Below are 13046 nucleotides of genomic sequence, written 5' to 3'. Positions count from 1 at the left end.
GTAGTGAACTGTAGGGTTTGGAGCAGGAGACTTCTAACATTTTAGAGAGAATGAAGAAGGTAGAATTCAGGAAAGGATATAAGAAAATGAAGAAGGTGGAATTCAGGAAAGGATATAAGAAAAAGGATATAAGATTCAATGTTTAAGATTTAATAATAAAGGTGGAACCTAGTGTGTCCCTGCATGAGATCTCTCTTCAATAAATTATCAAAGGGTAAAAATTACTGTGTAAAAATCATTTTTCTGGTAGTATAACGTCCCCAGATGTTATACTGGCAAAGAATCCCTTTAATTCTAAGCCTCTTGTTTCACACATTCTCCAGGGGGAAGGTCCAAGAGGCATCTGCTGGAAGATAATCTGTGTTAAATTTGAGGCTGTCATAGTCTGGAGTGGGCAGGAGTCTTCTCTGGGCACTGAGGTTGCAAGTTGAGCCAGCTTCACCTTCCTGAGGCCTGGCAACCAGCACAAGGATGTGTGTCTCCCAGGGAGACAGGGCTGGGTACCCCAGAATGTCACTGAAAATTGTGCAGAATTCTGGGAGGGTGGGGGCATTGGAAGATATTGACACAGAAGCTGCCCTTGGATCCTGCAGAGATCAGGGATTTGGCCTATGTGGCCATTCGTTAAGAATTAAGGCTGGAGAAAAAAAGGATCAAATCAGGGACTTTCCCCTGAGTTGGCAAGCATGACAGGAGAGGGAGTATGCAACACTTTGGTCAGAAAGTTGTGTTCAAAATCCAGAGAAACTCAGGATCAAGGGAGAAAGAACCAAAAAGCAGTGGAACACAATAGCTGGATTCCTGTCAGGAAAACATCCTGCTGCAAGATTTGTAGCTGGATGTTTTTGCCACTGACAAGTCAGACTTCTGGACTTGAAGGGACCATATTCTCAGGAAAAAAGCTAAGTCCTGCATCCCTAATTTATTTCTGACTTCCACGAGTGATTTTTTAAATTTTTTTTGTTAAAATTATTCTTTCTGCTTGTAGCACCGAGTGGATTTACTCCAACTGATGATTAACGCCCAGAATTCCAAAGAAATGAATACCCACAAAGGTAAGTAATGAGAGCTTCAGAGAGCCAGTGATGGAGAGTTTCTGATGCAGGGTTCTGAGATGTGGAGGAAATTTTTTAGCAGATGGAATTTCTGCAAATTGAAGAAAGACACAAGTTCAGGTACAAGTGGTAGTAGAAGCACCTTCCAGAATCATCCAGAAGCAATAAGTTTGTTCAAAGCCTTAAGGGCAACCATAGACAAGGAAGTCAGTGGTTCATGGATCACCTGCATCAGAACCTCTGGGGAGCTTATTTTCCATGTCAATCATCTGGCCTAAGTCAGACCAGTGAATTTGAAACTGGAAATTCACATCAAGGCTTCATCACCTCAGAAGACACATGACCCCAGTGTTTGGTGACCTGGAACATTTGGTTAAAATTGTATTCACTGGCTTAATGTACTGTAAAGTTTTACTTTTCATTTTGTAATTAAGAACTGGTGCAAGATGCCTTTTCAACTGTGTAAATGCTGTTTCTCTTCAAACTTTCACCTACTGCTTTTATTGTCCATGGATGGAATTTGAAACAATTATTACTATGATGGCTCCAAAATGGTGACCTTCTAATCCCATCAATTCTCCCACTTTGATAAGTGATTGTCCATTGTGAGGGAGCTTTTCATTCTCTCTCTGCAATTAATTAATTAATGTTAGTACGATTTCATATATTACTAGCTTAGTCTCTTACATCATTCTTTACTTAGATCTGCAATTGTCTCAGATTTGTCTTCTGGACGCCCTTTCAAGTGGGCTCCCTGTTATTTTTTTCTTCCTCTTTTTTAATGTTTTCAATAGACTTTTTTTTAGACTTCATTTTTTATAGCCATTTTAGGTTCACTGCAAAAGTTAGTGAAAGACATAGAGATATCCCTTCCCCCTGCCCCACCTACACATAGTATCCCCCACTGTCAAAATCCTCACCATGTCATACATTTATTACAATTAATGTCCCTACAATGACACATTATTACCACTCAAAATCCATAGTTTACATTACAGTTCACCCTTGGTGTTGTATATTTTGTGAATTTTGGCAAAGGTATAATGGTCTATCCACCATTACAGTACAGAGCATTCTATTTACTTTCCCATATTATTTCCCAAGAATTTGCTTCCATTCTAGTGTAAGACATCCCTGGTTTCTCTTCTCTTTCCCTTGATGAGCCCTGGAATCAGCCAGTTCTCCAGAAGCTTTGTTTCCTTTCAGTGAGAAATGGTATGTAGAAACCAAAATCTGGGAGCTAGGAGTCCTCACTGCTATAAAGTTTCTTTGCTTCTATTTCCTCTCAGTGGGCCAAATTAAGAATATCAAATATATTTACACAGCACCGATAAACATAAATATTTCTATATCTATCCATCACCAGTGATGTGGTTATGGTCTCTGAGTCTGAAAGAAAAAAAGAGCCTTGATTTATAGTTTGCTTCTATGACAGAAATATTCCCATCATGGTTAATTTCAGGCTAAATATGATTTGACAACCATCTCCCAAAATTCTTGAATATTTAACAATTGATTCTAGAGAATAAGGATGGGTTTACTCCATCACACCAGTAAAATATATGCATACATATGTATACATCTACTTTTATCTATCTGTCATCTATCTATCTAGTTCTACTATTTTCTGTGATACAGAAAATATTCTATATATGCCCAGTTCAGTACAGAACCACTACACACATGTGGTTAATTGAACACTTGACATGTGGCTAGTGTCACTGGGTAACTAAATTGTATATTGGTTTAAATGTAATTAGTTAATATTTAAATAGAAATAGACATGTCTGGTAAGTGGCTACCATATCAGACAGCAGGAGCTACAAAATGTGATTAGCATGGGGTTCATGGCAGTTGGGGAAAGACTGTCATAGATGAATTTATCCACAGCAGCATCACAGAAAGTATGACTGGGAAATCAGAATTCTGTAGACTTTTCTTACACTCATTTTTATTATTTTTAGTTGAGAATTTCATGTCTGTGACAAGTATCATGTTAATTTCAGTGCCTTACATATTATCTAATCCAGTTCTGATCAAATAGATTAGAGCATGACCATGCTTTGCTTCTACCACAAGAAAGTCAAAAGGGAGGCCAGCTTATACTCAGAGTGGGGCCATTTACTAAGGAAGGTAACCTTCAGGCCATGATTGAATAGGCATTGCTAATTCCACTCACTAGATTCTGTTTGTCTAGAATTCATGCTGACCCATGTCCTCCTATTTATCATTATTTTTTTTTGCTATCTTATGCAGTTGAATAGACTAACATCATTCACCAGTCTTCTAGCATTTTGTCTGTGTCATGGTTTCTATACATATTTGAGATTATCCATGTGAAGAATGTGCCCCAGGGCTTCTTTTACCTGAAACCTCTCAAAGGTATAATCCATGCTTCTCAAGCTAGGTTGGACACACAAATCACATCTCAGGAAGCTCAGATTTTTATTCCATAGTTCTAGGGTAAGGTTTGAGATTCTGCATTTCTAATAAGATCCCAGGTTCTGCAGATGCTGCTAGTCCATGGACCACACTAGGATAGCAAGAGTTTATCTGCAACCCAATATTGTCCACTTAAACTCCTGCAAATAATGTTTAGATGAAAGATCATTCAATTTTCCTGATAATTAGCCTTAGCATTGCATACTCTCAAAAAATTAAGCTGCTTGACTTATTTCGCTCAGCATAATTTCTTCCAGTCCCGTCCAAGTTGCTACAAAAGTTGGGTATTCATCCTTTCTTATGGAGGCATAATAGGGAGGGCACGTACTGCATGGAGCACTGGGTGTGATGCCAAAACAATGAACACTGTTATGCTGTAAATAAACAAATAAAAAAAAATAAAAATTAAGCTGTATTTTAGCTGGAAGAAATTATATTTTTCCTGGTGGAAGATGTTATTCCCATGTTACTTAGGACAGAAGTACTTTTACAATTTTCTAAAAGACAATACCGATAACTCTGTGTATGTTAGACAGAAATACCATCTCCTGAAATTTACTCACCAGTGTTTGTGGGGAGGGTGGCATAACCAGTAACAGATGTCAAAGAATATTATGAACTTTTGGAATAACCAGATCAAGACAAACTTTGCCTCTTTCTGTCTCTACAAGATAGACATTAGAGTGAAACCACTCCCAGTTTGATTCTGAATTGCTTTTACATATTCCACCAGGGATTTGGGGGTTTCAAATGCATTTGTCATCATCTAATCTATGATGTTTCATATTCACCTGTTTTAGCTAAAATGTCTTTCCCTTCCTTTTAGCTCTTTCTGATCTGGAGCTTGTGGCCCAGTCTATTATCTTTATTTTTGGTGGCTACGAGACCACTAGTACTTCTCTTTCCCTCCTTATGTATGAATTGGCCACTCATCCCGATGTTCAACAGAAACTACAGAAGGAGATTGATGAGACTTTCCCCAATAAGGTAAGGGGGTCCTACTGGAAGAGGGAGTCAAGATAGGCTCAGTTATGTCTCAGTAACCAGTAAGATTAGCCCTCAAATCTAGTGGGTTTTCATAGCAAAAGGTTACTTCTAACCCACATGTGCATGTCCAAAATGGGTATCATAGAGGATAGGAGTGAGTCTCTGCTCCACACAGTTGCTTGGGTATAAAGGGTAAAGATGTTCCAGAGATGTGAGGCCCCTGTTTTGAAAGGAAACAGTGACTTCAACGTATTTCACTTAAGATTAAGTGTCATAGTTTATTAGTCACTTTTGTTCATATGAGGAAGAAATACCACTACTTGGTAGTGGAAAGGATGTCAGGCCCTGTTTAGAGGATTGTCCTAGCAGTCTCTTCTAATTGTTACTACTGCATATAAGTCAGTGGGCCATTGAGCAAGTCAAAGGACATGATAGACTAAAATGCCCTTAAATGGCTGTTACCAAAACAAATGATTTTTAAGTTTTCTTTCCTAACACTTCAGTAGTAGTGCACTGACTGAGCTGAAATGGACCCAGATCTTAATTTGTGAAAATCTGTTTCTTTCCTACCAGACACTGCCCACTTACGATGCCCTTGTACAGATGGAGTATCTGAACATGGTGTTGAGTGAAAGTCTTAGATTATACCCAATTGCTGGGAGACTTGAGAGGACCTGTAAGAAAGATGTGGAAATCAGTGGTGTCTTCATTCCCAAAGGGATGTTGGTGATAGTGCCAACCTTTTCTCTTCACCGAAACCAGGATCTCTGGCCAGAGCCTGAGGAGTTCCGTCCTGAAAGGTACAGGGAACCCACCCTCATATTGAAGGATATTGTGATATTTTCTTAGTATAGAAGACAACTGTGTGGTTGTATAATTATTTGCTTGTACATCTTTTTATTTTTAGAAGTAATTTTCTTATTGAAAAATGATCATTATTGTCAAAATTTTATAAACTGTAGACCCTAAAAAAGAATATTAAAGTCATCCTCAGTCCCAATATATCAAGATTATTAATAATAATATGTATGCCCTTGTGGGCATTTTTCTATGCACATATTGACTACTAAAAATTATAATGGCATTACATTTTTTGAATGACTTACTTAATGTTACATTAAACTATAACAACATACTATATTTGTGTTTGTGATTATATGCATATTTCATAATTTACTTAGCCACCATCTTATTGAAAGAAATAGGTCTTTTCTTTTCCTTTAAGTTTTTTGATCCCCTTTAGCTCTTTGAATTCACCCTTACATCCCCCATTCCATGTTTGTGAACCTTGGCCACTCTTCTGCTAGCCATAGTGGGAGAGCAAAGGCTGTGGACCTGAGAGTTCTCATCCACAGGAGGAACAGCCTCAAGAGGACATAAGGGCACACGGGTCCTTTGCTGTGGGTGGCTGCAGTCCTGAGCCAGCTCCCACCTTTGTTGGTATCTGGGCCTTGTCCAAAGCAAAGTCATTTGAAAAGTCTGCTCTCTAGCTGTCTGAAACATCCTCCTTGAAGGCATCTTGAGCTTTCTCTTCTGGGAATTCAGAGCAGAGTCTGGCTTTAGGCACAGTTTGAATTCTGCAAAAGTTGGTTTATTTTATTGATGACAAAATTTGGAGTGAAGCTTTTAGGGATCTAGACTTTTAGCCCCTGAATCTAAGCTCCCTGACGACAGAGCTCTTGTCCTGTTGTATGGTGTCCTTAGTGCTAAAATCACATCTGTGCATGGTACTTGCTGAAAGAAGTCAGAATTGACCGAGTCATCTGTTTTCTGGACCAGAAGCCCTGGTGGTTCTCACAAGCTCAGCAGTCCCTGGTCCTATACCTTCTTGAACAGAAACCAGAGACCACTTCTTGACAGTACTTCGTCATGATTCATTCAGTTATGAAAGGAAGTGCTTATGTATGTGTTAGGGACCCTGCCAGGCAATGCAAGATCCACATGTTAAAAATGCCTATTATGGGGAATTTTTAACACGTGCACAATCATATGCTAAGAAATACTTCTGATGCATCTGTATGTGCCCATCACCTGCCCAACAACCACGAACCCATGTCAGCTGCCCCATCCACACACCATTGCAATTCCTTGTCTGATTCGCACTTAATTTTAAGGTTCATCATCTATAAACATTCCAGTATGTTCTTCACAATATACGGTTTTTAAAAATACCTACTGAGAATGCCATTATTACTTTCCCCAAATCCACATTTTTCCTTAATATAAATATTGAGGAATGAGTCTTGAATAAAATGTAAGTCTAACCTTCAAGGAATTTATAACCTCACGGAACAGATAGAGAAGAATTCAGTGATCGTCCTGGTTATACATAACCATGAGGATGGATATAGAGGAGTAGCATTATGTGCTCAGGTAAATCATCTAACATGCTGTTCTGTGCAAGTGGTTGGGGAGTTCCAGTGGAGAAGGCAGGGAAGTAAAGGGAAAATTAACAACGTAAATCACGGGAAGCATCTCTCCTGCTTCCTTTGTCCATGGGCATGTAACCAGTGTAAGTCAGTGGATGCAGGATCCTACCTTACCTTCAATCAGACTCATATCCTGCTCACCTTTCAGAGTATGAACTACTCCCTACGCTGAATATAACCCCAGTGTTTAAGACAAAGCTTGTTTCAACAGCATTTGTCTCATCTCCTCAACAAGACTGAATGCTCCTATAGGGGAAGGGGGTATCCAACAACCTGTAGCTTATAATTGTCACAGCACAATAAGCATAGCCGGATTGTAGTAACCAGCCCGTCAGAGCTTCTTATGTACCCCTGGTTGAGAACTCCCAATATGTAGCTCTTGTGGTTTTTGTTTCCTAACTTGTTTCCAACTTGTATTGTGGAACCAGGTTCAGCAAGAAGAACAAGGACAGCATAAGTCCTTATACATACCTGCCTTTTGGAACTGGACCCCGAAACTGCCTTGGGATGAGGTTTGCGATCATGAACATGAAACTTGCCCTTGTCAGAGTCCTGCAGAACTTCTCCTTCAAACCTTGTAAAGAAACACAGGTCAGAGAGATTACTTTCTGCTTAACTAGTATCTTATTGTGTTTTTAACCTAAAAGATGTGTGTGTATGTGTGTGTGTGTGTCCGTGTCTGTGAGAGAGAGGGCTCATTTATCCTTAATAATTTGTCCTATTGCCCGAAGAATCTATGTAGAGAACTTGTGAACTTCTAAGGGTCCTTCAGCTCCTGATTGTCATGTCTGTGGTTTATGACCACCCAGCCATAAGGGTCATCTGGTCAATGCAGTTCATGTGACATCATTATGCATGGATCTATGAACTTCATCAAAGTATTAAATTTTTTTCAAGTCCAAAGAAAGGAAGGGAACACGTATACAATCATGACATGCAGTGATTACTGCAACATAACTTTGAATTACTCTCTTCTCCACCACAGCTTACAGGCACTCTCAAGACTATGGTTCTCAAACCCTGGTTATACACTGGAATCAGTGGGTTTGTTCCAAATCCTGATGCCCAAGTCATCTCAGAAATTCTTTTTTTTAAGATTTTATTTATTTATTTGAGATAAAGAGAGAGAGAACACAAGCAGGGGGTGAAGAGTGAAAGACAGAAGCAGACTCCCCACTGAGCCGGGAGCCCGACACAGGGCTCTATCCCAGGACCCTGAGATCATGACCTGAGCCGAAGGCAGACACCTAATGATTGAGCCACCCAGGCACCCCTATTTATTTATTTTTTATTATGTTATATTAGTTACCATACAGTACTTCATTAGTTTTTGATGTCGTGTTCCACAGTTCATTGTTTGCCTACAACACCCAGTACTCCATGCAATACGTGCCCTCCTTAATACCCATCACCAGACTAACCCATCCCCCTACCCCCACCCCTCTAAAACCCTCAGTTTGTTTCTCGGAGTCCATACTCTCTCATGGTTCATCTCGCCCTCCGATTCCCTGCGCCCCCCACCTTCATTTTCCCTTCTCTTAATGTCCTCCATGCTATTCCTTATGCCCTTAAAATATAAATCAAAACAGAACATAAGCCAACATGAGTTTGTCCCCAGCCTGGTACACAGTAAATATTCAGTAGATATTCTGATGAATGACTGATGGATGAATGCATCCATGCTCCAGTCTTGAGAGCTTACGGGGTGATTTTAAAGAATCAGATAGATGATGCTAAACAGCATATTTCTGTTTTTGTAATACATTATTGTCCTTCATGTGTCTTGCCGGCTTTGCAACTGTCATTGCCCGGGCTTCATTCCTGGTTCTCAATCCTTGTTTAACTGTTGCAGATCCCCCTGAAATTAAGTGCTCAAGGGTTAATTCGACCAGAAAAACCCATTGTTCTCAAGGTTGAGCCAAGAGATGGGAGTGTGAGTGGAGCCTGACTTTCCCTATGGACTTCCCCTTTGTTCTCCAAGAAGTTGTATCCCAGATCACCAGAGACCTCAATTTCCTTTATGAGTAAAACCCAGAAATGAAGATGGCCTGCATGTACTGCCCGTGACGGATGACTAGGGCTTCCATACATTCGCTTAGCTTTTTTGGTGTCTGTGTGGAGCATTCTCTATTGCAGAGAGTAAAGGAGATGACCAATAAATGCCAGAGATGTAGACTCAGCCTGTCTGGTTCATACAGACTACCCGCAGTTAGTACCATCTGTTCCCCTGATCGAGAATAAAACTTCCTCAACAATTTTGTCAACCTACTTTGATGGAAACGAGAATTATTCTGGTGAATGTGGTAGTGACATTTATATCACATCTTATTTTGAATATTCCACATTAAATATTATACTGAACCCGTCAATCAACATCTCTTTACAAAAATGCTGACCGATGCCTTTGTGCACGCTAATGGAGAATCTGAGGAATGAATGCGTGAGAGCCAGTGACTAAGTATTTTTGACCATCACAGTCACTGGGTAGATGGGGCTTGTTCAGATTTCCAAAGTGATATATTAGGGGTAGGTGAGATTTAATCCACTGTGACTTTGAGACTTTGCCCATGGCTCAGCAAGTTTGTTCATAGTTTAATTCTACAGGTTTTATTTTTTTTTGTTATTTTATTTTAAAAAGCCTTTTTAAAATTAGTATATAATGTATTATTTGTCCCAGGGGTACAGGTCTGTGTATCATCAGGCTTACACACTTCACAGCACTCACCACAGAACATAACCTCCCCAATGCCCATAACCCAAACACCCTCTCTATACCCACCAGCAACCCTCAGTTTGTTTTGTGAGATTAAGAGTCTCTTATGGTTTGTCTCCCTCCCAATCGCATCTTGTTTCATTTTTTTTCCTACTCTACCCTCCAAACCCTTCACTTTGCCTCTCAAATTCCTCATATCAGGGAGATCATATGATAATTGTCTTTCTCTGATTGACTTATTTCATTCAGCATAATACCCTCTGGTTCCATCCACGTCGTCGCAAATGGCAAGATTTCATTTCTTTTGATGGCTGCATAGTATTCCATTGTATATATATACCACATCTTCTTTATCCATTCATCTGTTGATGGACATCTCGACTCTTTCCATTGTTGGGCTATTATTAAGTGGACATTGCTGCTATGAACATTCGGGTGCACACGCCCCTTCAGATCACTAAATTTGTATCTTTACGGTAAATACCCAATAGTGCAATTGCTGGGTGTTAGAGTAGCTCTATTTTCAACTTTTGGAGGAACCTCCATGCTGTTTTCCAGAATGGCTGCACCAGCTTGCATTCCCACCAACAGTGTGGGAGGGTTCCCCTTTCTCCGCATCCTGGCCAGCATCCGTCATTTCCTGACTTGTTAATTTTAGCCATTCTGACTGGTGTGAGGTAGTATCTCATTGTGGTTTTGATTTGTATTTCCCTGATGCCGAGTGATGTGGAGCACTTTTTCATGTGTCTGTGGGCCATCTGGATGTCTTAATTCTTCAGGTTTTAGAGCACAAGTTTTTGGTTTTGTTTTTTTTTTTTTTTTTTTTTTTTTTTTTTTTTTTTTTTTTTTTTACCTCCAAAAAGAAATTTTAATTATGTTTAGTGCTCTTTTATTTTTTTTTTTTTTTTTTTTTTTTTTTTTTTTCCCCCTTTTATTAATTTTTTCAGCGTAACAGTATTCATTCTTTTTGCACAACACCCAGTGCTCCATGCAAAACGTGCCCTCCCCATCACCCACCACCTGTTCCCCCAACCTCCCACCCCTGACCCTTCAAAACCCTCAGGTTGTTTTTCAGAGTCCATAGTCTCTTATGGTTCGCCTCCCCTTCCAAATTTTTTTTTTAATAAACATATAATGTATTTTTATCCCCAGGGGTACAGGTCAAATGGATAAAGAAGATGTGGTATATATACACAATGGAATACTATGCAGCCATCAAAAGAAATGAAATCATGCCATTTGCGATGACATGGATGGAACTAGAGCGTATCATGCTTAGTGAAATAAGTCAATCGGAGAAAGACAACTATCATATGATCTCCCTGATACGAGGACATGGAGAAGCAACATGGGGGGGTAGGGGGATAGGAGAAGAATAAATGAAACAAGATGGGATTGGGAGGGAGACAAACCATAAATGACTCTTAACCTCTCAATGTGGTTTTAATTTGAATCTCCCTGATGGCTAGTCTTCGACAAAGCAGGAAAAAATATATACAGTGGAAAAAAGACAGTCTCTTCAATACATGGTGCTGGGAAAATTGGACAGCTATATGTAGAAGAATGAAACTCGACCACTCTCTTACACCATACACAAAGATAAACTTGAAATGGATAAAAGACCTCAACGTGAGACTGGAATCCATCAGAATCCTAGGGGAGAACATAGGCAGTAACCTCTTCGATATCAGCCACAGCAACTTCTTCCAAGATATGTCTCCAAAGGCAAAGGAAACAAAAGGGAAAATGAACTTTTGGGACTTCATCAAGATCAAAAGCTTCTGCACAGCAAAGGAAACAGTCAACAAAACAAAGAGGCAACCCACAGAATGGGAGAAGATATTTGCAAATGACAGTGCAGACAAAAGGATCTATAAAGAACTTCTCAAACTCAACACACACAAAACAGATAATCATGTCAAAAAATGGGCAGAAGACATGAACAGACACTTCTCCAATGAAGACATACAAATGGTTATCAGACACATGAAAAAATGTTCATCATCACTAGCCATCTGGCAGTATTCACTCTTATGAGCTCACAGCTACCCTCTCTCTGAAGAATCACCCTTGGCCAAACTGAATCCACTTCACCTAGGAGTTCGTGCCTCCTGAGGGCAGGAGGGCAGTCTATGACACACTTATGGGGTACAAAATGCCAGTGACTGCCTCACAGTGATATCGACTCTGTAATACAATTTTGACTTCAGAGCTCTCCATGTCCTGCCCTACCCAGCTCCCCTCAATCCTTTCTCCTAAGAACACTGCCATAGTAGACCATTTGCTCCCCCACCTCAGGCTCTTTTAGGGACCTGACCTGAGATAATGACAAAGCCCAAGCTAACTTGTGTAGAGTGGCATTCAGCTAAGTGGCACACAGGTGCTGAAATGTGGCCCAACCCTTGTGGGCCCAGCTATGCAAAAGGAGTACCTTTTTTCATTTACCCAAGGCCACTGATTGGTCTAGACTCAGCTCTGGACTGAGCTGGGATTCAAACCCCAGGAGCTCCAGCCTCAGAGTTCCCCATCTCTCAATCACTGTGTGTATTAAATAATACAAGTCAGACAAAAACAGAGGGCAGAGAGAGCTGTGTAGTCTCAAGCTGCTTTTGTGACCCTCTTCTCCTAAAAACAATCACAGCCTTCCAGAAGAGTCTCTTCCAAGAACTATGTTCCTGACACATCTCAGAGTAAATGCTGACCCAGTATTTCATTATCCCCTGTAATCTATCAAAGTTAGGAAGTGGACGCTGACAAATTTTGCAAATAACAGTCAGATCCTTCAATTTCCCTAAGAGCCCCACAATGTCCTTCCTTCATAGCAGAAGCACCCTGCTCACACACTGAGGTTACATGTCACCCTTCTTTAGTCTCTTTTGTTCAGTCTGGAACACTGCCTTAATTTGTCTCTGGTTTTTGTGGGAAAAAAAAATCCAGCAAGCAAGTTGAACATCTAATCGGCTTTATTAAGCAATTCATGCACTGGCACCCTCCCACCTGCCAACTCGACAGATGCTCCCAGGAGGTGTACAAATGCAGGGTTTTCTAGGGACTAGAGTGGGGCAGGAAGAGCACAGAGGGAAAAGGAAGCGTTGCTTCAGGACAGGACACCTTCATTCTGGGGAATGGACTTGCAGGGTTTCTATCCTGCAGATGACTCACTAGTGCACATCAGGAAATTTCAGACAGACTCTTGAAAGGTTCCCCTTCCTGGGATAGGTTGAAACACAGTTGTTTGCTGTAAGGTGGGGTTGGGGGCCAATGACTCCAACACTGGCTTGTGTTTTCTTCTTTATTGCTTTCAGGACCATGACATTGTAGAAGATTACATACCAGTTACAAATTAGGGGTAGATATTCCTTTATTCAGGTCTGTCTCACAATTTGGGGGATTTCTTTTCAGGTTTGCCTCCTTGGCAAG

The 13046-nt window shown here is 40.3% G+C and overlaps 1 protein-coding gene across 2 annotated transcripts in view; it reads left to right on the top strand.

Moving 5' to 3' along the window:
- Positions 1 to 9181, top strand: part of LOC123936277 (cytochrome P450 3A12-like) — a 50991-nt gene extending 41810 nt beyond the window's left edge. For both annotated transcript variants that reach the window (XM_045996923.1, XM_045996922.1), the window contains 5 exons: positions 989 to 1055; positions 4324 to 4484; positions 5058 to 5284; positions 7342 to 7504; positions 8766 to 9181. In XM_045996923.1, the coding sequence (XP_045852879.1) occupies positions 989 to 1055; positions 4324 to 4484; positions 5058 to 5284; positions 7342 to 7504; positions 8766 to 8861 (714 nt within the window). In that variant the 3' untranslated portion in view covers positions 8862 to 9181. The remainder of the gene's footprint in view (positions 1 to 988; positions 1056 to 4323; positions 4485 to 5057; positions 5285 to 7341; positions 7505 to 8765) is intronic.
- Positions 9182 to 13046: the final 3865 nt, after the last annotated feature.

The sequence above is a fragment of the Meles meles genome, unplaced genomic scaffold, assembly GCF_922984935.1.
Source record: "Meles meles unplaced genomic scaffold, mMelMel3.1 paternal haplotype, whole genome shotgun sequence".
NCBI classification, from domain to species: Eukaryota; Metazoa; Chordata; class Mammalia; order Carnivora; family Mustelidae; genus Meles; species Meles meles.
The sequence above is the reverse complement of the archived record's forward strand: the minus strand, read 5'-3'. Positions and strand labels throughout refer to the sequence as shown.